The sequence below is a fragment of the Ranitomeya variabilis genome, chromosome 1 (genome assembly GCF_051348905.1).
Source record: "Ranitomeya variabilis isolate aRanVar5 chromosome 1, aRanVar5.hap1, whole genome shotgun sequence".
In the NCBI taxonomy this organism is placed as follows: Eukaryota; Metazoa; Chordata; class Amphibia; order Anura; family Dendrobatidae; genus Ranitomeya; species Ranitomeya variabilis.
The window spans coordinates 324,873,903-324,901,709 of NC_135232.1; the positions used below are offsets into that span (position 1 = coordinate 324,873,903).

The following is a 27,807-nucleotide window of genomic DNA, read 5'->3' on the forward strand; positions in this document are numbered from 1 at the left end:
ACACCGCTAGTTGCCGTCCAGAAGTGCTGTCCGCACAGTCCCAACAGTCGCTCCTCTGTTATTGGGGTTCAGTAACGTCAGCTGTTCCCCAGCTGTGTGTGTGGCAATCCCTCCTATCTCCTCCACCTCCTCCTCCTCCTCCTGTCCCTGGGCTCCAACACCGCTAGTTGTTGTCCAGAAGTGCTGTCCGCAAAGAGCCAAACACCTCGCCAATGTGTTAGTGGGGTTCAGTAATGCCTGCTGTTCCCCTGCTGTGTATACGGCAACGTGTCATGCGACCGCCATGCAGGCACAACAACTTAAATTTAAGGGAACCTGCCCCCCCCCAAGGCGTTTGTTACTGAAAGAGCCACCTTGTGCAGCAGTAATAATGATGCAAAAGGAAAAAGTGGCTCTTTTTGTGGTGCTCCTTGCACACGCTGAACTTGACACTTATGAAATGTGTCCCCTCACACCGTTAAACCGTCCGGTCGGAGGGACTTTCCTTTGTCATGTGACGCAGCACAGCTGTCATTTTTACCCCCTTGGCGCAGTGCGCCACCTCCTCAGCGTTGTTTGAATCTGTCCCGGAGCCTGCGCTGTTATGTTAGCCCTTGTCCATGCACACATTTTGCGCTGCCCATCTTCTGACATCATTTGGTGTCAGGCTGGCTGCACCTGTGCGGCCGCGCTGGACGAGATCCCGCCTCGTAGTGTCTTCTGATTTAATCCCACTGCGGGCCTGTGATCCATGGACATGCGCAGTGCATATCTTAACCTCCGCCTCTCTCTCATCTCCCTCAGCCTTCTTCAGACTGTGCGCCGTCAACTGATCCCTAATAGCATGCCACGGCCATGACGCCGCACAGTCTGAAGAAGCTGGAAGGAGGGGAGTGAGAGGCAAGGATATGCACTGCGCATGCCCATGGATCACAGGTCCGCAGAGTGATTACATTAGATGACACAGCGAGGCGGGATCTTGGCCAGCGCAGCCGCACAGGCGCAGCCAGCCTGACACCAAATGATGTCAGAAGACGGGCAGCGCAAAATGTGTGCATGGCCAAGGGCTAACCTAACAGCGCAGGCTCCGGGACAGATTCAAACAACGCTGAGGAGGCGGCGCACGGCGCCAAGGGGGTAAGAATGACGGCTGTGCGGCGTCACATGACAAAGGAAAGTTCCACCTACCGGACGGTTTAACGGTGTGAGGGGACACATTTCATAAGTGTTAGGTTCAGCATGTGCAAGGACCATAATTAAAAGAGCTAAGTTTACCTTTTCCAGCATTACTGGTGTACACGATGGCTCTTTCAGCTACAAACGCCTGGGGGGGGGTTAAAGGTTCCCTTTCAACTTGCTCCAGTGCAGGCTTCGGCCTACACTCTGCTCCTCCTGCTGACCCTGGGCTCTAACACCGCCAGTTGGTGCCCGGAAGTGCTAGCTGCACAGAGACAAACACCAGCCAATGTGTCAGTGGGGTTCAGCACCGCCAGCTGTTCCCCTGCTGTGTAGCCGGCAACGTGTCCTGCAAATGCCACGCAGACACAACAGACCCAAAGCTGCCGCCAGTGCAGGCTTCGGCCTACACTCTGCTCCCTCTGCTCCTCCTGCTGACCCTGGGCTCTAACACCGCCAGTTGGGGCCCAGATGTGCTAGCTGCACAGAGAAAAACACCAGCCAATGTGTCAGTGGGGTTCAGCACCGCCAGCTGTTCCCCTGCTGTGTAGCCGGCAACGTGTCCTGCAAATGCCACGCAGACACAAGAACTGAAATTGAAGGGAACCTGTCCCCCCTCCCCCAGGTGTTTGTATGTTTTACAGCCACCTTGTACAGCAGTAATGCTGCATGTGTGCAAGGTGGCTCATAAACTTATTCTCCTCGCACATGTGGAACTGAACACGTCTAAAATGTGTCCTCTGTGACCATTTAACCGTCCCGGAGGTGTGACTTTCCTTTGTAATGACACGCTGCAACCCCCTTGGTAGCGCTGCCCGTCTTCTGGCATCATTGTTTGGCTGCCTGCGCCTCTGCGGCCGCCCTGCCCGACACAACACCCCTCGGTGTCTTATTTATTTGGACTGCGAGGGTGTGATTGATGGGCATGAGCAGTGCATATGTTCGCCTGTCCCTCATCTCCTTCCGCCTTCCTCAGACTGTGCGGCTTCATGGCCGTGGCATGCGATAAGGGATCAGCTGACGCCGCACAGTCTGAAGCGGGTGTAAGGACCCGAGTGTGAGAGGCCAACATATGTACTGCGCCAGGCCATGAATCCCAGCCCCGCAGTGTTTTAACTATGTCAAGACACTGCGGGGCTGGGATTCATGGTCATCGCAAACCGCAACGGCCGACATTAAATGATGCCAGAAGATGGGCAGCGCTAACAGCGCAAGGCCAAGGGATAAAACGACAGCGCAGACTCCTGTACAGCAAATAACAATGCTCAGGAGGCTGCGCCCAGCACCAAGGTGGGATTCTTGACATCTGTGCTGCGTCTCATTACGAAGGGAACTCTCGCCTCCAACACAGTTTGACAGTCCCTCCTCTGTTATTGGGGTTCAGTAACGTCAGCTGTTCCCCAGCTGTGTGTGTGGCAATCCCTCCTATCTCCTCCTCCTCCTCCTCCTGTCCCTGGGCTCCAACACCACTAGTTGCCGTCCAGAAGTGCTGTCCGCACAGTCCCAACAGTCGCTCCTCTGTTATTGGGGTTCAGTAACGTCAGCTGTTCCCCAGCTGTGTGTGTGGCAATCCCTCCTATCTCCTCCACCTCCTCCTCCTGTCCCTGGGCTCCAACACCGCTAGTTGCCGTCCAGAAGTGCTGTCCGCACAGTCCCAACAGTCCCTTCTCTGTTATTGGGGTTCAGTAACGTCAGCTGTTCCCCAGCTGTGTGTGTGGCAATCCCTCCTATCTCCTCCACCTCCTCCTCCTCCTCCTGTCCCTGGGCTCCAACACCGCTAGTTGCCGTCCAGAAGTGCTGTCCGCACAGTCCCAACAGTCCCTCCTCTGTTATTGGGGTTCAGTAACGTCAGCTGTTCCCCAGCTGTGTGTGTGGCAATCCCTCCTATCTCCTCCACCTCCTCCTCCTCCTCCTGTCCCTGGGCTCCAACACCGCTAGTTGCCGTCCAGAAGTGCTGTCCGCACAGTCCCAACAGTCCCTCCTCTGTTATTGGGGTTCAGTAACGTCAGCTGTTCCCCAGCTGTGTGTGTGGCAATCCCTCCTATCTCCTCCACCTCCTCCTCCTCCTCCTGTCCCTGGGCTCCAACACCGCTAGTTGCCGTCCAGAAGTGCTGTCCGCACAGTCCCAACAGTCGCTCCTCTGTTATTGGGGTTCAGTAACGTCAGCTGTTCCCAGCTGTGTGTGTGGCAATCCCTCCTATCTCCTCCACCTCCTCCTCCTCCTCCTGTCCCTGGGCTCCAACACCGCTAGTTGCCGTCAAGAAGTGCTGTCCGCACAGTCCCAACAGTCCCTCCTCTGTTATTGGGGTTCAGTAACGTCAGCTGTTCCCCAGCTGTGTGTGTGGCAATCCCTCCTATCTCCTCCACCTCCTCCTCCTCCTCCTGTCCCTGGGCTCCAACACCGCTAGTTGCCATCCAGAAGTGCTGTCCGCACAGTCCCAACAGTCCCTCCTCTGTTATTGGGGTTCAGTAACGTCAGCTGTTCCCCAGCTGTGTGTGTGGCAATCCCTCCTATCTCCTCCACCTCCTCCTCCTCCTCCTGTCCCTGGGCTCCAACACCGCTAGTTGCCGTCCAGAAGTGCTGTCCGCACAGTCCCAACAGTCCCTCCTCTGTTATTGGGGTTCAGTAACGTCAGCTGTTCCCCAGCTGTGTGTGTGGCAATCCCTCCTATCTCCTCCACCTCCTCCTCCTGTCCCTGGGCTTCAACACCGCTAGTTGCCGTCCAGAAGTGCTGTCCGCACAGTCCCAACAGTCCCTTCTCTGTTATTGGGGTTCAGTAACGTCAGCTGTTCCCCAGCTGTGTGTGTGGCAATCCCTCCTATCTCCTCCACCTCCTCCTCCTGTCCCTGGGCTCCAACACCGCTAGTTGCCATCCAGAAGTGCTGTCCGCACAGTCCCAACAGTCCCTCCTCTGTTATTGGGGTTCAGTAACGTCAGCTGTTCCCCACCTGTGTGTGTGGCAATCCCTCCTATCTCCTCCACCTCCTCCTCCTCCTCCTGTCCCTGGGCTCCAACACCGCTAGTTGCCGTCCAGAAGTGCTGTCCGCACAGTCCCAACAATCCCTCCTCTGTTATTGGGGTTCAGTAACGTCAGCTGTTCCCCAGCTGTGTGTGTGGCAATCCCTCCTATCTCCTCCACCTCCTCCTCCTCCTCCTGTCCCTGGGCTCCAACACCGCTAGTTGCCGTCCAGAAGTGCTGTCCGCACAGTCCCAACAGTCCCTCCTCTGTTATTGGGGTTCAGTAACGTCAGCTGTTCCCCAGCTGTGTGTGTGGCAATCCCTCCTATCTCCTCCACCTCCTCCTCCTGTCCCTGGGCTCCAACACCGCTAGTTGCCGTCCAGAAGTGCTGTCCGCACAGTCCCAACAGTCCCTCCTCTGTTATTGGGGTTCAGTAACGTCAGCTGTTCCCCAGCTGTGTGTGTGGCAATCCCTCCTATCTCCTCCACCTCCTCCTCCTCCTCCTGTCCCTGGGCTCCAACACCGCTAGTTGCCGTCCAGAAGTGCTGTCCGCACAGTCCCAACAGTCGCTCCTCTGTTATTGGGGTTCAGTAACGTCAGCTGTTCCCCAGCTGTGTGTGTGGCAATCCCTCCTATCTCCTCCACCTCCTCCTCCTCCTCCTGTCCCTGGGCTCCAACACCGCTAGTTGTTGTCCAGAAGTGCTGTCCGCAAAGAGCCAAACACCTCGCCAATGTGTTAGTGGGGTTCAGTAATGCCTGCTGTTCCCCTGCTGTGTATACGGCAACGTGTCATGCGACCGCCATGCAGGCACAACAACTTAAATTTAAGGGAACCTGCCCCCCCCCAAGGCGTTTGTTACTGAAAGAGCCACCTTGTGCAGCAGTAATAATGATGCAAAAGGAAAAAGTGGCTCTTTTTGTGGTGCTCCTTGCACACGCTGAACTTGACACTTATGAAATGTGTCCCCTCACACCGTTAAACCGTCCGGTCGGAGGGACTTTCCTTTGTCATGTGACGCAGCACAGCTGTCATTTTTACCCCCTTGGCGCAGTGCGCCACCTCCTCAGCGTTGTTTGAATCTGTCCCGGAGCCTGCGCTGTTATGTTAGCCCTTGTCCATGCACACATTTTGCGCTGCCCATCTTCTGACATCATTTGGTGTCAGGCTGGCTGCACCTGTGCGGCCGCGCTGGACGAGATCCCGCCTCGTAGTGTCTTCTGATTTAATCCCACTGCGGGCCTGTGATCCATGGACATGCGCAGTGCATATCTTAACCTCCGCCTCTCTCTCATCTCCCTCAGCCTTCTTCAGACTGTGCGCCGTCAACTGATCCCTAATAGCATGCCACGGCCATGACGCCGCACAGTCTGAAGAAGCTGGAAGGAGGGGAGTGAGAGGCAAGGATATGCACTGCGCATGCCCATGGATCACAGGTCCGCAGAGTGATTACATTAGATGACACAGCGAGGCGGGATCTTGGCCAGCGCAGCCGCACAGGCGCAGCCAGCCTGACACCAAATGATGTCAGAAGACGGGCAGCGCAAAATGTGTGCATGGCCAAGGGCTAACCTAACAGCGCAGGCTCCGGGACAGATTCAAACAACGCTGAGGAGGCGGCGCACGGCGCCAAGGGGGTAAGAATGACGGCTGTGCGGCGTCACATGACAAAGGAAAGTTCCACCTACCGGACGGTTTAACGGTGTGAGGGGACACATTTCATAAGTGTTAGGTTCAGCATGTGCAAGGACCATAATTAAAAGAGCTAAGTTTACCTTTTCCAGCATTACTGGTGTACACGATGGCTCTTTCAGCTACAAACGCCTGGGGGGGGGTTAAAGGTTCCCTTTCAACTTGCTCCAGTGCAGGCTTCGGCCTACACTCTGCTCCTCCTGCTGACCCTGGGCTCTAACACCGCCAGTTGGTGCCCGGAAGTGCTAGCTGCACAGAGACAAACACCAGCCAATGTGTCAGTGGGGTTCAGCACCGCCAGCTGTTCCCCTGCTGTGTAGCCGGCAACGTGTCCTGCAAATGCCACGCAGACACAACAGACCCAAAGCTGCCGCCAGTGCAGGCTTCGGCCTACACTCTGCTCCCTCTGCTCCTCCTGCTGACCCTGGGCTCTAACACCGCCAGTTGGGGCCCAGATGTGCTAGCTGCACAGAGAAAAACACCAGCCAATGTGTCAGTGGGGTTCAGCACCGCCAGCTGTTCCCCTGCTGTGTAGCCGGCAACGTGTCCTGCAAATGCCACGCAGACACAAGAACTGAAATTGAAGGGAACCTGTCCCCCCTCCCCCAGGTGTTTGTATGTTTTACAGCCACCTTGTACAGCAGTAATGCTGCATGTGTGCAAGGTGGCTCATAAACTTATTCTCCTCGCACATGTGGAACTGAACACGTCTAAAATGTGTCCTCTGTGACCATTTAACCGTCCCGGAGGTGTGACTTTCCTTTGTAATGACACGCTGCAACCCCCTTGGTAGCGCTGCCCGTCTTCTGGCATCATTGTTTGGCTGCCTGCGCCTCTGCGGCCGCCCTGCCCGACACAACACCCCTCGGTGTCTTATTTATTTGGACTGCGAGGGTGTGATTGATGGGCATGAGCAGTGCATATGTTCGCCTGTCCCTCATCTCCTTCCGCCTTCCTCAGACTGTGCGGCTTCATGGCCGTGGCATGCGATAAGGGATCAGCTGACGTTGCACAGTCTGAAGCGGGTGTAAGGACCCGAGTGTGAGAGGCCAACATATGTACTGCGCCAGGCCATGAATCCCAGCCCCGCAGTGTTTTAACTATGTCAAGACACTGCGGGGCTGGGATTCATGGTCATCGCAAACCGCAACGGCCGACATTAAATGATGCCAGAAGATGGGCAGCGCTAACAGAGCAAGGCCAAGGGATAAAACGACAGCGCAGACTCCTGTACAGCAAATAACAACGCTCAGGAGGCTGCGCCCAGCACCAAGGTGGGATTCTTGACATCTGTGCTGCGTCTAATTACGAAGGGAACTCTCGCCTCCAACACAGTTTGACTGTATAAAGGGCTAAATGTTATACGTGTTTCATTCAGCGTGTGCAAGGAGAAAAATTAAAAGAGCAACCTTTGACTTGTGCAGCACTACTGCTGCATAAGCTGTGGCTCTTCTACTTTGTAACACCTGAGGGGGGGTTAAAGGTTACCTTTAAAATTGGTTCAATTAGGCTTCGGCCTACACTCTGCTCCCCCTGCAGAGCCTGGGCTCTAACACCGCCAGTTGGGGCCCGGTACTGCTAGCTGCACAGAGAAAAACACCAGCCAATGTGTCAGTGGGGTTCAGCAACGCCAGCTGTTCCCCTGCTGTGTAGCCGGCAACGTGTCCTGCAACAGCCACGCAGACACAAAGCTGCCGCCAGTGCAGGCTTCGGCCTACACTCTGCTCCCTCTCCTCCTGCTGATCCTGGGCTCTAACACCGCCAGTTGGGGCCCGGTACTGCTAGCTGCACAGAGAAAAACACCAGCCAATGTGTCAGTGGGGTTCAGCACCGCCAGCTGTTCCCCTGCTGTGTAGCCGGCAACGTGTCCTGCAAATGCCACGCAGACACAAGAACTGAAATTGAAGGGAACCTGTCCCCCCTCCCCCAGGTGTTTGTATGTTTTACAGCCACCTTGTACAGCAGTAATGCTGCATGTATGCAAGGTGGCTCATAAACTTATTCTCCTCGCACATGTGGAACTGAACACGTCTAAAATGTGTCCTCTGTGACCATTTAACCGTCCCGGAGGTGTGACTTTCCTTTGTAATGACACGCTGCAACCCCCTTGGTAGCGCTGCCCGTCTTCTGGCATCATTGTTTGGCTGCCTGCGCCTCTGCGGCCGCCCTGCCCGACACAACGCCCCTCGGTGTCTTATTTATTTGGACTGCGAGGGTGTGATTGATGGGCATGAGCAGTGCATATGTTCGCCTGTCCCTCATCTCCTTCCGCCTTCCTCAGACTGTGCGGCTTCATGGCCGTGGCATGCGATAAGGGATCAGCTGACGCCGCACAGTCTGAAGTGGGTGTAAGGACCCGAGTGTGAGAGGCCAACATATGTACTGCGCCAGGCCATGAATCCCAGCCCCGCAGTGTTTTAACTATGTCAAGACACTGCGGGGCTGGGATTCATGGTCATCGCAAACCGCAACGGCCGACATTAAATGATGCCAGAAGATGGGCAGCGCTAACAGCGCAAGGCCAAGGGATAAAACGACAGCGCAGACTCCTGTACAGCAAATAACAATGCTCAGGAGGCTGCGCCCAGCACCAAGGTGGGATTCTTGACATCTGTGCTGCGTCTCATTACGAAGGGAACTCTCGCCTCCAACACAGTTTGACTGTATAAAGGGCTAAATGTTATACGTGTTTCATTCAGCGTGTGCAAGGAGAAAAATTAAAAGAGCAACCTTTGACTTGTGCAGCACTACTGCTGCATAAGCTGTGGCTCTTCTACTTTGTAACACCTGAGGAGGGGTTAAAGGTTACCTTTAAAATTGGTTCAATTAGGCTTCGGCCTACACTCTGCTCCCCCTGCAGAGCCTGGGCTCTAACACCGCCAGTTGGGGCCCGGTACTGCTAGCTGCACAGAGAAAAACACCAGCCAATGTGTCAGTGGGGTTCAGCAATGCCAGCTGTTCCCCTGCTGTGTAGCCGGCAACGTGTCCTGCAACAGCCATGCAGACACAAAGCTGCCGCCAGTGCAGGCTTCGGCCTACACTCTGCTCCCTCTCCTCCTGCTGACCCTGGGCTCTAACACCGCCAGTTGGGGCCCGGTACTGCTAGCTGCACAGAGAAAAACACCAGCCAATGTGTCAGTGGGGTTCAGCACCGCCAGCTGTTCCCCTGCTGTGTAGCCGGCAACGTGTCCTGCAAATGCCACGCAGACACAAGAACTGAAATTGAAGGGAACCTGTCCCCCCTCCCCCAGGTGTTTGTATGTTTTACAGCCACCTTGTACAGCAGTAATGCTGCATGTGTGCAAGGTGGCTCATAAACTTATTCTCCTCGCACATGTGGAACTGAACACGTCTAAAATGTGTCCTCTGTGACCATTTAACCGTCCCGGAGGTGTGACTTTCCTTTGTAATGACACGCTGCAACCCCCTTGGTAGCGCTGCCCGTCTTCTGGCATCATTGTTTGGCTGCCTGCGCCTCTGCGGCCGCCCTGCCCGACACAACGCCCCTCGGTGTCTTATTTATTTGGACTGCGAGGGTGTGATTGATGGGCATGAGCAGTGCATATGTTCGCCTGTCCCTCATCTCCTTCCGCCTTCCTCAGACTGTGCGGCTTCATGGCCGTGGCATGCGATAAGGGATCAGCTGACGCTGCACAGTCTGAAGCGGGTGTAAGGACCCGAGTGTGAGAGGCCAACATATGTACTGCGCCAGGCCATGAATCCCAGCCCCGCAGTGTTTTAACTATGTCAAGACACTGCGGGGCTGGGATTCATGGTCATCGCAAACCGCAACGGCCGACATTAAATGATGCCAGAAGATGGGCAGCGCTAACAGCGCAAGGCCAAGGGATAAAACGACAGCGCAGACTCCTGTACAGCAAATAACAACGCTCAGGAGGCTGCGCCCAGCACCAAGGTGGGATTCTTGACATCTGTGCTGCGTCTCATTACGAAGGGAACTCTCGCCTCCAACACAGTTTGACTGTATAAAGGGCTAAATGTTATACGTGTTTCATTCAGCGTGTGCAAGGAGAAAAATTAAAAGAGCAACCTTTGACTTGTGCAGCACTACTGCTGCATAAGCTGTGGCTCTTCTACTTTGTAACACCTGAGGGGGGGTTAAAGGTTACCTTTAAAATTGGTTCAATTAGGCTTCGGCCTACACTCTGCTCCCCCTGCAAAGCCTGGGCTCTAACACCGCCAGTTGGGGCCCGGTACTGCTAGCTGCACAGAGAAAAACATCAGCCAATGTGTCAGTGGGGTTCAGCAACGCCAGCTGTTCCCCTGCTGTGTAGCCGGCAACGTGTCCTGCAACAGCCACGCAGACACAACAGACCCAAAGCTGCCGCCAGTGCAGGCTTCGGCCTACACTCTGCTCCCCCTGCTGACCCTTTGCTCCAACACCGCTAGTTGGGGCTCTAGGAAGACAAGCTTGAATAGGTCCCCATCCTGGTTCCAGCACCGTCAGCTGGTTCCGGGCAGAGCCTTTGGCTTAGGTGCCTCCTTCTGGGTATCTGAGTTCCACCAACGTCAGGTGGTCCTTGGTAGTGCTTTCAGCACGGGTACCTCCTGCTTAGTAACCGGGTTCCAGTAACGTCAGCTGGTCCTCGGTAGTTCCATTGGCTCTTGGACCTTCGGGTAGCCATCCGAGTTCCAGTTCCATCAGCTGTTTCTCTGCATTTTCTCAGCCTACTTGTACCTTCTGCTACATTTCCAAGTTCAAGACCCTAAAGACGACGACCTGGAACACCACCCCTAAGATGACGACGACACCAGAGACGACAACCACTGAGATGACGACGACCGTGGAGACGATGACCCTGAAGACCACCCCGATGACGACGACCCCGGAGACAACGACCCTGGAGACGACGACGACCTGGAAGACTGAGAAGCAGAAGAACAAGAGGCTGCAGAACAAAGAGCAGAAGAACATTAAGCATAAGACTAAATATCAGAGCAAAAGATATTATCTAAATTATAAGCAGAAGAAGACTAAGCAGTGTATGGGGGTGAGTCCGTTCCTCCTCGTGGTGCCCCTGGATAAAGCCTGATGATGCAGGCCAAACTGAACGCGGACAAATGTAACTGTTTTGTGACAGGCAGAACGGAAGGTGTAATCTTCAAACTTTTATAGATAACAACTACGGGAATGCCTGTCACAAATAAGAATATGATGAAGAAGTTGAATATGAAGAAGATAATAGTAAAATAAAAAGAATATGAACAATGCATGTAACAAAAAAAATAATAGGTAGAAGATGAAGAAGATGAATAAGGTGAAGAAGTTGATGTCAAAGAAGCTGATGATGAGGATAATGAAGAAGAAAGTGTGGGAGAAGTAAAAAAGAAGGTGAAGGGCATGGAAGTAGTGAAACATCAATATCTGACAAAATTAAAAAAAAATTAACATAGTCAAAATCTTTCTAACGCCGAACGTCATAAAAAACAAAACAAAATCCAGCTATTCTATTACATTGGGCTAAACCTCTGTGCCTTTAATGTCTCCGCCACGTCCCCCAATACATCCTACATTATTCTTAGTTGTTTTCCTTCATGTAGAATGAACCTACAAGTTAAGAAAGGGTTTATTTTAATTCCGATATTTTCGTCCCATTGACTTGCATTGGGATCGGGTATCGGTATCGGATTAGATCCGATACTTTGACGGTATCGGCCGATACTTTCCGATACCGATACTTTCCGATATCGGAAGGTATCGCTCAACACTACCCAGTAGCTGTGTCGAGCGCAAGAGGTCTAGAGGAACTCTTTCCCTGAGTCTTGGGATAGAGTTCTGTGACTCCTTGCTTGCGCTCTTTGTGCGGTACCACGGCCCTGTGACGCAACAGGGTTCGCTTCCTTCATACCGGGTGAAGCTAACCCGTGTGTGTATCCACATTAAACTGTCATTTAGTCCGTCTTTACTCAGCAGCAGGCTCCATCTCTGCACGGTGGACCCCGGGCTACGAACGCACCTTATATCATCTTTCTAATTATTTGGTGCATTCCGCTACCCTTAATACCATATCTCCACCTCAAGGGTGTGGCTGGGGAGTTAAATATTGAACCAGTTTTTTTTCTCTGTTGTGTGTTTGGAGAGGAAAGTCTCCAGACGTGGCTCCAGGAGGAGCTGAAGACTTGGGTGTTTCCTGTGGGTGAATCATGCAGGAAAAAAAACTTTATTGAACTTTATCTTTGTTTTATTATTAGGCCAGAAAGGCCACGTTTACTTTGCTCAACCCTGTTACGTTTTGTGTTGTGCTCTAATAAACCAGCAGGTGATTTACCACAAGAGGCATTCCTGTGTTTACCTCTGCAAGCAGCTGAGCGACTCAACCCCTCAAAGGACATAAGAACAACATTGGGTCTAAAGGCTGCAGAGAGTTTGTGAGACAACCCATAAACACTGAAATCAAGCTACGGTACACTGTGAAGACTGTAAAATATGGAGGTGCAGGTATAATGTTTGGGAGATGTTTTTCATACTATGGAGTTGGGCCCATTTATCGCATACCAGGCATCATCGACCAGTTTGACTATATCGAAATACTGGAGGAGGTCATGTTGCCTTATGCTGAAGAAGAAATGCCCTTGAAATGGTTGTTTTAGGAAAATAATTACCCCAAACACAACAGCAAGTGGGCAACATCCTGGTTCCAGACCAACAAGAATGATGTTATGAAGTGGCCAACCCAATCCCTAGACCACAATCAGATTGAGAATTTGTGGAGTGACATCAAAAATGCTGTTTTTGTTACAAAACCTAAGAATGCAAAGGAACTGTGGGATGTAATCCCGTCAGCTTCCACTGGAATATCTGTTTGCAGGCGTAAGTTGTCTCCATGTCACACAGATGTAAAGCAATTATCAGAAATAAAGGTTATACAACTAAATATTAGTTCAGTGATTAACAGAAAAGCTAAATCTGGAAACAAATTTCAGTTTATACTGTAATAATAAGGGTACCGTCACACATTGAAATTTCCATCGCTACGACGTTACGATTCGTGACGTTCTAGCGATATCGTTACGATATCGCAGTGTCTGACACGCAGCAGCGATCAGGGATCCTGCTGAGAATCGTACGTCGCAGCAGATCGTATGGAACTTTCTTTCGTCGCTTGATCACCCGCTGACATCGCTGGATCGTTGTGTGTGACAGCGATCCAGCGATGTCTTCGCTTGTAACCAGGGTAAACATCGGGTAACTAAGCGCAGGGCCGCGCTTAGTAACCCGATGTTTACCCTGGTTACCAGCGTAAACGTAAAAAAACAAACCGTACATGCTCACCCGTCGGTGTCCTTCAGGTCCCTTGCCGTCTGCTTCCTGCTCTGAGTGCCGGCCGGAAAGTGAGAGCAGATCACAGCGGTGCTGCGATCTGCTCTCACTGTACGGCTGCACTCAGCAGGAAGCAGACGGCAAGGGACCTGAAGGACACCGACGGGTGAGCATGTACGGTTTGTTTTTTTACGTTTACGCTGGTAACCAGGGTAAACATCGGGTTACTAAGCGCGGCCCTGCGCTTAGTTACCCGATGTTTACCCTGGTTACCCGGGGACTTCGGCATCGCTCCAGCGCCGTGATTGCAACGTGTGACCGCAGTCTACGACGCTGGAGCGATATTCATACGATCGCTGCGACGTCACGGATCGTGCCGTCGCAGCGATGAAAATTTCAATGTGTGACGGTACCTTTAGTATTCGAGTTTGTAAAAGTAAATGCAGACACTGCTACTTTTTTTATCAACCTATTATTCCCTTTTTCTTCATTTTCAAATTAAAAACTGATATTTTGTTCATGTTTTCATTTGGAATTCAATTTGCAGCTTCCAGTGCCTTTGTATATATGGAAATAAATACTATTATGAGGATTGAGCTTTTTCTCAGTTGTTTTCAACACACTGTTATTATTTCAATACATATTATTACAATTTTCATTTAATCATAGTTTCATAGCTACTATCATAGCAATAAGAGCAATAGCATCTGGGAAGATTCTGTGCAGGACAGTATATAACCTGACACAGTGAATGATAAGGATAATATAAGACTAATAACAGCACTTATGGTTCTACATTCTGCATTTCTACTACATGTCTAATGTTTTCTACTGAATATTCCAATTATCTTGTCCTCTGACTTTCTCAGAGCAAAATGGACATCTACAACAAGTTCTGTCTCAGCTGCAGTCTCAACTCCTTGAGAAGGTGCAGGAAATCCATAATCTGCAAGACAATGTATCAGATCTTTTAATTTTAACAGCAGCAAAGCATGTCCCTCAGGAAATGGACACGAGAAGACAAAGAGACCAGGTGAAAAATTCTGACCCTGACAAACAAAAATGTTTGACATGAGTGCAAAAGTTTGAATCTATTAGACTGGGTCCACCTTTTGTTTGTGCCCCCATCAGTCACATACAGTCAGGAGCAGTGGAGTAACTAGAGTCTCATGGGCCCCGGTGCAAGATTTGAACAACGCGAAACGGCCGTCGTCCACACTCTTCTCCCTGCACCCTTTGAAATCCCTGCATACCATGTCCATATCCTCAAATATGGAATAAAGGTGTCACAGGTTTTCCGCAACAGAGAGTTGCCAGAAGACCACGGCATCTGATTGCTCCTACTCCTGTGCTGAGAAGGAGCACTTCTCCTTCATTTTTCTTCCTTTTGTCAGAACAGGGGTTAATCGGCCGTGTTGGAAAACCCTGAGCTCTCAGCTGAGCTCAGTTAGACACTCCCGTTCCCTTTATAATCTGGCTTCTGATTCAAATACATGTCAGAGCTAGCATTTGCTGCTGTCATGGTATGACTGGGTTATGACTGAGCTAATGCCCTGCTTTCGCAGGGTTAATGGTTGTAGCCTCCTTTTGGTTCTGAGAGGGTTATTTATACCCACACTGAACCTGGTTTCTCTGTCAGTTATACTCTGATCCTCGGCTGAGTTCTGACCCCCCATGTGTCTGTGGATACAGTTTGCTTGTGTTCGTGTTGCCTGTGTATGACCTGTTCTGTTTATGTTCTTGCTTTGGCTATCCAATTCTGTAACCTTAGTTTATCTCCTGGTTTTGACTCTTGGCTCTGTCCCTGAACTTCTGTCTGTTTGCTCCCTCTCTGTACTGCGCTGTCCTCTCCAGTTCTGACCACGGCTTGTTACTGACTCTGTCTCTAGTGTGCCCACTTTGATATCTCATTACTCTCTGTTTGTATCTGTGTGCTTCCCACACCCCGTCCTGCACTCTTCGATGGTACTCTGATCTCCGTGGCTCCGGGGTTAGGCTCCGTGTCCTCTGCCACTCCTCTGGCAGTCACGTGCTTCAGGTCCTGTACCTGCTGCACTACTCATCTCCGTAGCCACACCACCTATCAGGTGGACGTACAGTGTGAGGTGAGTACCGTGCAGTGTTCTTTACAGCTGCATGGCTTAGGAGGAGAAGAGTTCATATGAGAAAGAGTTCTGAAAGAGTTATCTGTGACTGTTGTGTGGTTTGTAAATGTGGCAATTCCCTTCTCTCCTCTACTTTGGTTTATTCCCCTTCCTCCACTCCCCGGTGCATTCCTTTGTTATATGTGAGTGAATATTTTGTATGCTTGGTGCTTTCAGTTTACCCTCATTTGTGTAGCCTTGTTTGTGAGGTTGGTGTACTGCACTGCACAGTAGCGCCCCTCTTCCCTGGGTGGGGGAAGAGAACAGACAGATGGCTCTCTCAGAAGATAAGGCACGGGTGGCAGCCCTGGCATCTTCACCTTTAGAAGTATCCCATAGAATAGGGCAAGCTAGGGTGCCCCCTAGTGTCAGGGACAGGGAAGGAGCCCCTGGTCACCCGACAGTGGGTCATGACAAAAGGATTATATTTTCATCAACTTGGTGAGTGCCGCTTTCCTCATTCTTCTGTCCGCAGTGTTTCATGATTGTTTTCCAGCTGAGCACTATACACCTGTTGATAAGCCAATTGCAGTTCTCATACCTGGCTGCTTTACTAAAAAACAAGCACCGAAGTCACTAGTGCCATGTCATCTCTTTTTCATTTCATGTGAACATAGATGTCATGGTGCCCTATAGCAGAAGTATAATGCACTCCCCATAGTCCTCTCTATAGTATAATGCACAGCCTATAGTCCTCCATATAGTATAATGCACTTCTCCTAGTTCTCCCTATAGTATAATGCACCACTCATAATCCTCCAGATAGTATAATGCACTCCCCATAGTCATCCATATAGTATAATGCACCCCATAGTCCTACAAATAAAATAATTCATCCTCCATAATCTTCTATACAGTATAGTGTGCCCCACATAGTCCTGCATAGAATATAATGCACAGCCCATAATCTTCCATATAGTATAATACAGAGCACATAGTTATCCATATAATATAATGCACAGCCCATAGTGCTCTATATAGTATAATGCATAGCCCATCCTGTTATATGTTCCTCTTCCTGTTATATGTTCCCCATCCTGGTATATGATGCTAAACCTGGTATATGGCCTCCATTGTTGTTCAATACACAAAAAAAAACAATAAACGTTCCTACTTACCTTCCCTCGGCACCCACGCCATGCTGCATCCACTTGTGAAGCCGTCAGCTGACTTCAGCATGCGACTGGAGTGCATTACATCATTGCCATATTCCCCCTGTCACGGCATGTGGCATGCTAATATCAGCTTCTGGCCACTGATTGGCCTGCAGCATGGCCATGCACGGATATGATGGGTCTAAACACTTGCAATACCACTTCAGCTGAATGTGCATCCAATGCACATCCAGCTGAAGTAGGAGTTGGTGTCAGCAGGCCCTTCACCCGCCGGGCCCGTTCGTAGTTATAAGCACAGTCTTTACATCCCTGGTCAGGAGATATGTGACCGATAGTGATAGTCAGGATGGATGGTGAGGTATCTATTGAGCATAGGGATCCACTGTAAGGAAATATACACCACATGGTAAACATTTGGTTCTCATAGCCCTTTATATAGAAAAGAGCTATCTGCTGCACTTTTCTATACAGTTAAACAAAGGGGATGCAGCCGCATACTGGCCAGACACTTTCGGCCTCTGCCTGGTGAATAGTCGCCTAAGGTACTGTTACAGTGTATGTTGGGAAAAGTTCCCAACGTATACTCTAGGCTAAGTGCCCACCTTTATTTCCATAATGTTTTGATGCAGAAGAACTCAAGAAATAATCTGTGACAAAGTTACCACCTACAAGAAAAAAATGTTCCTGATTTCCAAATTAGGAATCTTATAATACACTTGCTTATACTAACAGTAATAATTTAATTGCAAGAAAAACGTAAAAAATATCAGCTATGACTATAAATAATCTGCATCTGCATATGACAATATTCACATTGTAATGGGACCTAAGGTCAGACTCCCACCAATCTAGGCAAAAATAATTCATTTGTTGTTGATCTGTAGGGAGGTAATATTGGACCTATCTACTACACTATTAATGTCCCTTGTGAATGTACTTTGACATAAGACTGTCAGCCCTGTGAGGTGACTGCTTTATATCAGTTTGTGGAACTTTTCTTCATAAGGTCTATGTACAAAAAGCTTTCCATCTAACGTAATGTTATACAACTGTGGAACTACTGTTAGGACAGCATTGCTAGCATCAGGAGTGGACATAGAGGCAACCTGTGTAGTGGCACAGAGGCCCAAGAGGTAAGGGTCGCCATTTCAACTTCCAAAGCAAATCATTATTGGACTGCAAAGGGCCCATATACTGTTCTGGCACAGGGGCTCTCTTTTGTTTGTGTCTGTCACGGACTATGATGACAATTCCCTCATTAAATCATTTGTTCTAATGACTTTATTATTTAATATAGTCAACCATACCTGAAGACATTCAAAGACTGACAGAAAGAAATGGCGCAGAAAATGATCTCTGTGGTGAACAAAGAGAAAACAAGGGTGAAAAAAATAATCAGACACAGCCTGATATAGAATCAGATATGGAAAGAACAGATGTACGAAGAGAAGAGGAAGAGAGGAGAGATCTGGAGGAGAAAAGACAAAGGAGGATGCGGCAAATGGAAGCAGCTCACACCGAGACTATTCTGGAGCTAGAGAAAACTCGTGAAATGTTATCTTTACAGCATAAAATCAACACTGATTACCAGGTAACATAAATCAGCCATGTTGGGTAGCTTTACTTATTTCTACATGCTGCTCTGATAACGAGGATCCTATAGTCTACTCAAATCCCATTAGGAGCTCAGTATCTCGGTGGTTATTTTGCTCTTATTTCTCCTCTAATTCTCTAACATGACTCATTACATAACTTTTCTTTATCATGAAGTCATAGGAGATCACAAGGATATGCAGTCACATAATGCTAGGTGCTGGGTCCAGCTTTCTAATCCTGAGAATCCCAATGGCAGTTTCCACAGAGCGGCACTGTGTAGGAATAGTCTGTCAATTGGCTACAGTGTTAAATCGGTGGTGTGAATTCGTGTGGGACCCAGGAGATGGAGATGGATACCCACCAATCATAAAATAATATACCTTAGCATCATGATATCACTTTATGAGATGGAAATACTATTTAAAGGGTTATTCTCAAATTGTGTCTTGAGAAGTACACAGCTCTACAGTTTCCTTACTTCCTTGTTGTTGGGTGGGATGTCAAAGGGAACAACTGATCAGTCATTGAAAAGTACCAGACAACCCCTTTAACTGCTTGTCAATGCTTGTCATGAAATCTACACTGTTATCGTTATATTTGCATATAGAGATAACACTGTCTTTAAACACGTGCAGGACTCAAGTGAAAATTACCATTGGTGATAGCCGTAGATTCTGAATTTGCAGGCTAACAGGTCAGGAGTTGAGAGGGATGGGAAGGGAGATGAACATCTAACTGTTCTATAGAAATCAATGGGCTGTAGAGCGGTGACTAGTATCTCAGGAGTTAACTCCACAACCTGGAATGTAACTCCTGCGCATATTGCTCCAGGTTCTCCTTGCCAACGAGCTATGCACTATGTGCACAATGTAATATAAAAGTTCTCACAGTAGGAGATTGACAGCAGACAGAAAAAATAAGTCAATTACAAACTTACTTATTTTCATGCTGTTTAAATAACTATACCAATTTCATGAAAAAAGAAAAATCCTTTAGAGCCCTTTTTACATGGAAAGACATTGATAAAACAAGAGTGTAATCCTAATATTAGCAGGTCATTAACCTCTTAACCCCCACACCATTTTCATTTTTGTGTTTTGCTCCCCTTCTTCCCAGAGCCATAACTTTTTTATTTTTTGGTCAAAATGGCCATATGAGGGCATGTTTTTTGCAGGACAAGTTGTACTTTGAATGATATTCTTGGCTTTAACATGTTGTGTACTGGAAAATGAGAAAAAAATTCCAAGTGCTTCAAAATTGCAAAAAAAAGTGCAATCCCACAGTTGTTTTTCAGGGTTTTTTTTACCATGTTCACTAAATGCTAAAACTGTCCTGAAATTATGATTTCCTGGGTCATTACGAGTTCATAGACACCAAACATGTATAGGTTCTTTTTCATTTAAGTGGTGAAAAAAATTCCTAAATTTGTTAAAATAATTGCACCATTATCCGATACTCGTAGCGTCTCCATTTTTCTTGATCTCGGGTTGGGTGACGGCTTATTTTTTGTAAGCTGAGCTTAAGTTTTTAATGATACCGTTTTGGTGCAGATACAATCTTTTGATCGCCCATTATTGCATTTTTATGCAATGTTGCATCGACCAAAAAACTTAATTCTGGCATTTTGACTTTTTTTCTCGTTACGCCGATCTGGTTACCGTAATTCTTTTTTTTATATTAATATATCAGATGATTCTGAATGCGGCTATACTAAATATGTGTATGTTTGATTTTGTTTTTATTGTTTTATTTTGAATGGGGCAAAAGGGGGGTGATTTGAAATTTTATATTTTCATTTTTTTAATATTTTTAAAAACATTTTTTTTTACTTTTGGCATGCTTCAAAAGTGTCCATGGGAGACTAGAAGCTGCCATAATCTAATTGGCTCTGCTACATACAGGCGATGATCAGATCGCCTGTATGTAGCAGAAATCCTCACTTGCTATGAGTGCCGACCACCAGGCGGCGCTCATAGCAATCCGGCTATGACAACCATAGAGGTCTGCTGGAGACCTTTGGTTGTCATGCCAACCCATTGGTGACCCGTGATCACGTGACGGGGTCACCGATGGGCGGGTTTTCCATACTATTACGCCCAATGTCGGAAAGAGGTTAACATCCCCGAGCCTTGCTATTACATGTTATCGTATGATTATCACTCCTTTGATCATGTGAACGCTGGTCTTTTCTTCTCCTCTCATGGTAATTTCACTGCAGTAATTAGGCAGATACTCACTTTCATGCGTAGACCTACCGCTGGTCACCATAAAATATGTGAATAGCTTTCTTTATATTCAATGTCAGGAAGAGCTGAAAACTGTAAAGCTTAGATCAGAATGTGAAAGCCGAGAAAATGAAGAAAAGTTACGTCACTACGAGGACAGACTTTTTCAGCGGAAATCTAGAGTCCAGATGTTGGAAGGTAACTAGCCTTCTTCACAAGGGACTGTATAAAGAGCGTATTGAGTAGATCATCTATATATTAAACTTTCTTGTTTCTTTTAGCTCAGCTCAAAGACATTGCCTACGGTACATTTCCATTCAGGCTAAATACTGAAGACTCCCCCTCTCCTGAGGTCGGTGTGTCTCCACCTCCATCTCTGCATCGTGGGGAAACTCTGTTTGAGGTTCATATTGGAGAAATCTGCTTCACCACTTACGGCATAAGACTTATTGAAGACCCTCAACCAACCACATTCTGCATCTATTCATTATATGACTTTGAGACCCATGCAACTCCAGTGGTTGCCGGAATCCAGCCTCAGTACAACTTCACATCTCGCTATGCCGTGACTCCAGATCCTGAATTCCTGCGTTATCTAAGAGTTGGGACCCTTACGGTTGACTTTTATCAAGTTAAAGGGGCTGACCACTGTGAGCTGGCAAGGGGACGCCTAAATCTAGACTCAGTACTGCACACTACAGACAGAGTGCATAACGCCATCATACTAACTGGTAATATTCCAATCATGGAAATGAATGGGAAATGTTTACCTATTGTGTTGCTGATCATTTTGCATAATTTATAAATTTTTTACTGACCAGTTTTTTTACTTTTCAGTGGGTATTTTAAGTATGAGTAGATGTGATATGCAGACTTACATAGCGCCTTATTCACATTATTAAACCATGCACTCTTTCCAAATGGCTCCATATCATGTAGCATACAGTTGTGTGAAAAACTGTTTGCCCCTTCCTGATTTCCTATTCTTTTCCATGTTTGTCACACTTAAATGTTTCAGATCACCAAACAAATATAGACAAAGATAACACAAATAACCACAAAATGCAGTTTTTAAATGTAGGTCTTTAATTTTAAAGCTAACCTGTCAGCAGGATTGTGCACAGTAACCTACAGACAGTGTCAGGTCGGCGCCGTTATACTGAATAAAATGGTACCTTGGTTGATGAAATCCATCTTGTGGTTGTTGTTTAATCTGTATTTGTATTTTTCAGTTAATGAGATTCTTGTGCTCCGGGGTGGCCTATGGGGGGGGTCTTTATTTGGTGCTCTGGCCTCATCTTAATCCTTGTGGGCTTAAATGACAGGTCACTGATTCTTCAGTGACCTGCCTCCTATTTTAAATACTGCGCTTGCGTAGTTTATATTATGGAATTTACAAAAAAAATTAAATCCAGCAAAATGGCACTGCTGGCGTCCCCTGCGCAGTAGCATCTATCACTTGCTGATATTTTTCAGTTCTTCCAGGTCGGGTTAAGGGCTTATATACAGCTTTATAGAATGCTGTATACAAGCCCTGAAAGGTGGTGGCCGTATCTTATATCGGCCAAAACTGCTGACAGGTTCCCTTTAAGAAATGGCTTTATAATCTTTCCCAGACTGATGGATCTCAATTACTTTGTTTCTCATTTGTTCCAGAATTTCTTTGGATCATGGAATGATGTCTAGCTTTTGAGGATCTTTTTGTCTACTTCACTTTGTCAGGCAGGTCCTATTTAAGTGATTTCTTGATTTCAAGAACAGGTGTGGCAGGGAATTTGAACTCAGCTTCCCAAATATGTGATTAATTTATGTTTTAAGGTGGGGGTCACTTTTTCACACAGGGCCCTGTAGGTTTGGATTTCTTTTTCCCTTGATAATAAAGCGCTTCATTTAAAAACTGCATTTTGCGTTTACTTGTGTTATCTTTGTCTAATATTTAAATTTGTTGGTCATCTGAAACTTTTAAGTGTGATAAACATGCAAAACAATAAGAAATCAGGAAGGGGGCAATCACTTTTTCACGCAACTGTAAATTATTTAAAGGGAATCTATCACAAAATGTTGCCACCTAATCTGAGTGTTCCATAATGTAGAGCCAAAGACTCTGATTCCAACTATGTATCCCTTACCTGTCTGCTTGCTGTAGTTTTTGTAAAATCACTGTTTTATCATCAGGAGATTATCACTAGGGGACTAGTAAAAATCTGTTGCCAGGTAGTCATCCATATTCATGAGCCCTGTATAACCCCATCCCCTCCACTGATTGGCAATTTTTTGCCTATGCACAGCACACAAAAAGCAGCTTATCAGTGGTGTGGGTGGGGTTATAAAGGACTCAGCATTCAGAGAACTGCTAAACAGGGATTTTCTCAAAACTGAAGCAAGCAGCCCAGTAAGGGACACTTCTCCGGAATTGTGAACTCTGCCACTCTCAGACGAAATGGCAAAAACCTGGTGACAGATTTTCCTTTAATGAGTTTTCTGTGACAATGAAACTTAGATTAAGAGATTAATGCAAAGATCACCTTTCTGCTATTATTAGACGAAGCTGGGGAGACCATTGGGGAACTGAGCTACTGGCTGCGGCTGCATGGACCCCTGTCCCATGTCCAGTGTCTTCAAAGGCAAAGAAGCAAAGCACATGGCTACTTATCCACTGGCAGACATGGGAATACAGAAAAGGTAACGATACAAAGAAGAAAAAAAAAGACCAGCACACAAGAAAGAGATAGAAACAGAATAGTAATACGGTACCCCAATACGGATCAGTGAATGACATTCCTAAATAATATAGTCAGACATCAACTGCAAATACAGGATATTAATGTACAATTATTTTATCCCTCTTTATTCTTTAGTTCTGGAAATCACCATTAACTAGCGGCCTCCAGAATGAACTGGTCATCAAGCTTTGGGGATGCAGAAGTCTACAAGTGAGCCATTTGGGCCATCAGCCAAGTCCATACATCACCTATCGTTTTTACCACTACCCAGACCATACTACCTCGATTATACCCTGTAGCAACAACCCTCAGTTTGGGTATGAAGCTGTCTATCCCCTACAGTTGACCACTGACCTGGAGCGCTATCTCCAGCAGGAGCGTCTGAATATTTATGTGTTTGATGATGAAGAAGCTCAGCCTGGGGTTTACCTGGGCAAGGCTGAAGTGCCACTACTGAGACTGGCACAAGGAAACAGCATTCAAGGTAAGAAAGTAATGGCTTTTTACTTACTCTAATTACCTACAGATTACTGAGAATCATGATAATTATAATCATTTTTTGCCAGCTTTTTGCCTGTTATTTCTATTGTATTTCTCCTGGCTTCTCTAGGTGATTTTGGGCTACTGAATCTTTATGGCAAGTGTGTCGGCTCCATACAGATTACCTTGGAGTGGAAAAACCCTTACCATGCCCCTGGTCAGAGCCTCTGGGAATCTTCCACCAGTGGCGGCCTAACTTCTGTCAAGGTAGAAGCAGCGTCATTACCACAGATTTGGGGTGGAAAACAGCTTAATATATGGGATAACACCCCTCTTCCTGTGAATAATAACACTTTCAGCAGACACTGAGGCTAAAGTCTGAGCGGTATCAGGCGTAGTGTCTCGTATAATACACACCTCAGCTGCTGCAGAACCGCTTCTTGAAGCAAAAGGGGGATTTCCTATCTAACAGCGATTGATATGACACACCCCATCTGTACCTTTATGGTGTGCATAATCTAGGACATAGGAAAGTAGAATATGCAGTACTGATGCTAAACAACCTGATGGAGAACTATATGTCACTCAGTCTGAGGCACGGGAGAAGGGACTCGCTAAAAAATGTGTTATTTCTTGTCATATCAAAATGTTCTGATGATTAATATATCAAGCTATATTCACATTTGCGTCCGCGGCCTGCAGTCTTCATACATTCTATGCAGAGATTTTTTTCTACTAAAATTAAGGACTACTTAATAAAACCTATTATGAGTAGATGAGTCCACCTGGCACCTTTGGTGTCCATTGTGTGCTGGATCGTACCCCGCGTTTCTGCCATATTAGATGTGAATATAACCTTCATCCTGAGAAGATGATTGGTTCTTAGTAGTTGTTAGTTTAGTTTGTGATTTTTGTAAGCTGATATTCCTGTCAGTCTCTTTGTGTATAGTGAATAGTGTAGGTATCAGCTGTCGCCGATGAAACAGCCAGGAGGCCAGCCTTTATCGTTCAATAGCTGTAGAAGTAGAATTGCTTCATGCTGCATTGGCTGTTTTAGACTTCCGTTAGATATATAACCTAAATTCTCATAATAATGTGTGTGAAGGTACAGCATTGTATAATCGATGTAACCACAAAAAAAATCATAACATTATAATATTTTTCTAGCACCAATCTCCAAGGAAGGTGTTATCTAGAGACACTTCAAGGATTCACTTAAGCAGTTCCAGACTATCCAAATTGCGAAAGGCAGAGGAAGAGCTGCACGGAGATGTCAGCGCTAACAAGAGGGGCAGGAGAGATCCATACCCAACGGACTGTCCAAAGTTGAAGCAAAATGAGACGAGATGTGAATCCTCGACACCGGAGCTACAGAGCGAAGACATGAACATGAATGTGGAGGTGGGTGGTTATAGCATAAATGGCAAACTGAACTTATGGTACAGTTTTAATAACATGCCGAGCGTGACAGGGAAGAAATCCCAGACCGGTGATTAACTATCATTTTCATCAGAAGTAACGGGAATTTACACAAGTCTTTTTATTGTATAACAGAAATAAGCAATTTTCTAATATGCTTAACCCTTTTCCAACCTTAGACATATCCATAAATCCCTGTGACCCGGGTCTATCTGACCTGGGATGTATGGACACATGCTTGCTATTTTGCGCACACACGGCCTCCGCACGCGTGCGATCTCTGCCAGGTTTCAGCTGACTTTGATAGCTGACACCCGGCACTAAGTGCCAGGAACAGTCCCGCAGAGCTCCCGGCACTTTAACCCACTAGATGCTGCAATAGAATGTGATTGTAGCATTTCGAGAGCAGGAAGACAAAAGACAGCCCCTGTGGCTTTAGATCGGAGACCCCGCGACATCATCGTGGGGTCCAAATCGTTGCCATGGTGACCTGATGTGACGACATATGGGTCACGAGAGCTAGGAAAGTTGCGCAGTGCAACTTTATCTGTCAGCGCAGAGCTGACAGTTTGCATAGCACAAAAATGCTGCTGCATCACATGCTGTACAAGCGATCAGCCTGCAAAAAATGAAAGTCCCATAGTGGGACAAAGTAAAAAAGTTTTTAATAAAAGTTTTTAAAAAAATGTATATAGTAAAAAAAATAAAAAGATATTGTACCCATGAACGAATATTTTTATGAAAAAAAAACAATAAAATATGAAACTGTCCCACTAGTTAACCCCTCTAGCGAACACCATAAAAAAAAGACGAAAAACAATGCTTTATCATCATACTGCCAAACAAAAAGTGGAATAAAACGCGACAAAAAAGATGAATATAAATAAACATGGTACCACTGAAAACGCCATCTTATCCCGCAAAAAACAAGCCATCATACATCAGAGGAAAAAAAGTTATAGCTCTCAGAGTAAAGCAATGCAAAAATAATTATTTTTTCTATAATAGTTTTAATTGTGTAAAAGCGCCAAAACATAAAAAAAATACTTGCAGTATGGCTGTGATCATACTGACCCAAAGAATAAAACTGCTTTATCAATTTTACCACAAGCGGAACGACATTAAAAAAAAAATCCTGAATTGCTAGTTTTTGTTCATTCTGCCTCCCAAATATTGGAATAGAAAGCGATTAAAAAGTGTCACGTCTGAAAACGGTGCCAATAAAAACATCAACTCGTCCCACAAAAAACAAGCCCTCACATGACTGTCGGCGGAAATATGGAAAAATTATAGCTCTCAAAATTAATTTTCTGCAATAAAAATCTATATAAATCTGCTATCGCTGTAATCGCACCAACTCGAAGAATAAAGTAATCTAATCACTTATACTACATGAGGAATGGCGTAAAAAAAAAAAATAAAACCAATTCTTCACCTGTTTTGTTCGTTCTGCCTCCCAAAGATCGCAGTAAGGCTCGGCACACATTTATCCTGCACTCTGCGCTGAGCGCTTACACCATTCAGACTGAACCCCCGGAGGAAGATTCCCTAAAATAAGGCAAATGGAGGCACTGTGGACCCCATAGGACCAGTGATCCGGCATTGTCCATACTTTTAGGATTGAATAAAAGACACAGTTTTGTGCACTTCTGAAAAGAATGACACCGCTGAAGCACAGAATCCAAGTTTTATTTTAAAAACTCAAAAACTCAGTCTCAAATAAAAACCAAAATGTTTTAGAATACTGTGGAAAGGCATAAAAAAATGCAATAATCAGAGTAGATTTCTCTAGGGTATGTTTGTGCAGATATTTGCAGAATAAAAGCTGGATCTTCGTACCTGGAAACATGGCCAGAAGGATCACATTCAATGACCGCAATGACTGCAAGCATGGATCTTGAAAACTGAAAAAAAAATGACTCTTAAAATATATCATACAGTCAGCAAGATGCATTGGCTAACATTGGCATGCGCCAATGCGTCCTTAATAACATGAATGTTGTGATTCTGTGTAGAATTGTATTTCTGGCTATCCCAATTGCGCTAACCAAGATTTGCAGAACCGTGAATGCATGGAAAAATGTTGCAAGACTTCTTCTCACGGATAGAATATGGCTTTTTGCAGAGTTTGTAGAAATAAGGGCAGATTCAAATTAGGGCATTTCAGGCACATTCCTAGGCCAATGTTACAGATGTCAATTCTGAACACGTTGCAGATCCATTGACTCGAACTAACCACATCAAAGGCAAATATAATGCTGTCAGTTTGGGTCTTTAAATTCATGGTTGGGCCAAGACTTGAATTAGTCATGTGGGCACGGAAATGCGCTTCTGTTATCCATGTTTGAAAAACAAGGGGAAACGTTTTGCATTGGAATGGGATCCAATTCCATTCTTGGCACTAAGTACATAATCATAATACGATGAGATGAGAATAAGAATCATCATACAAAGCTCTGTACACACCTTCATATTTGCAGGATATTTCAGAAGGACTAGAGGCACTAAATGAACATGAAGAAAGTCTTGTAGATATAAATGAATCTGATCAGGAAACAAGATATGACAGCTCTTTCCAACCAGTAGGACAAGTCATGGCAAAAGAAAAAGGTAACATAGCATCTTATTAAAAGGAATATATCAGTAGGTTTTTGCTGTTTAATCTGAGAACAGCTGTCATAGCTTGGGGATTCGATCCTGTGACCTATTCCTGTGTGGGCTATTCCTTTGTCTGCTGAGCTATTGCCCTTTCTACCCTGTCCAAATGCTGATGGTTTCTATTGTCTTTGTTTTCCTTTTTTGGTTTACTTTTCTCCAGGTGTTTCTCATTTTCCCGTTTTGGTTTGCCCTATAACTTTCTGGGTGGGCTTTTATAAGTTCACCCTTCATTGCACTTCCTTGCTGGCTATATCTCTTAATGGATGTGTATTTAGAAGTTCCAGCCCTTCAGCTAAGGGGTTTACCTTGCTTGGTAATCTCCAGCTGTATTCTTGTAGTGAGTCTGTTTGCTTTCCCTCC

General features: G+C 46.6%; 1 protein-coding gene across 1 annotated transcript in view; it reads left to right on the forward strand.

Annotated features, from left to right (window-relative positions):
* RPGRIP1 (RPGR interacting protein 1) overlaps positions 1-27,807 on the forward strand; it is a 96,007-nt gene that overhangs the window by 44,824 nt on the left and 23,376 nt on the right. The window contains exons 12-20 of the mRNA XM_077281005.1: positions 13,957-14,120; positions 17,644-17,937; positions 20,248-20,365; positions 20,449-20,898; positions 22,710-22,849; positions 23,026-23,374; positions 23,501-23,637; positions 24,538-24,771; positions 27,270-27,399. Of these exons, the coding sequence (XP_077137120.1) occupies positions 13,957-14,120; positions 17,644-17,937; positions 20,248-20,365; positions 20,449-20,898; positions 22,710-22,849; positions 23,026-23,374; positions 23,501-23,637; positions 24,538-24,771; positions 27,270-27,399 (2,016 nt within the window). The remainder of the gene's footprint in view (positions 1-13,956; positions 14,121-17,643; positions 17,938-20,247; positions 20,366-20,448; positions 20,899-22,709; positions 22,850-23,025; positions 23,375-23,500; positions 23,638-24,537; positions 24,772-27,269; positions 27,400-27,807) is intronic.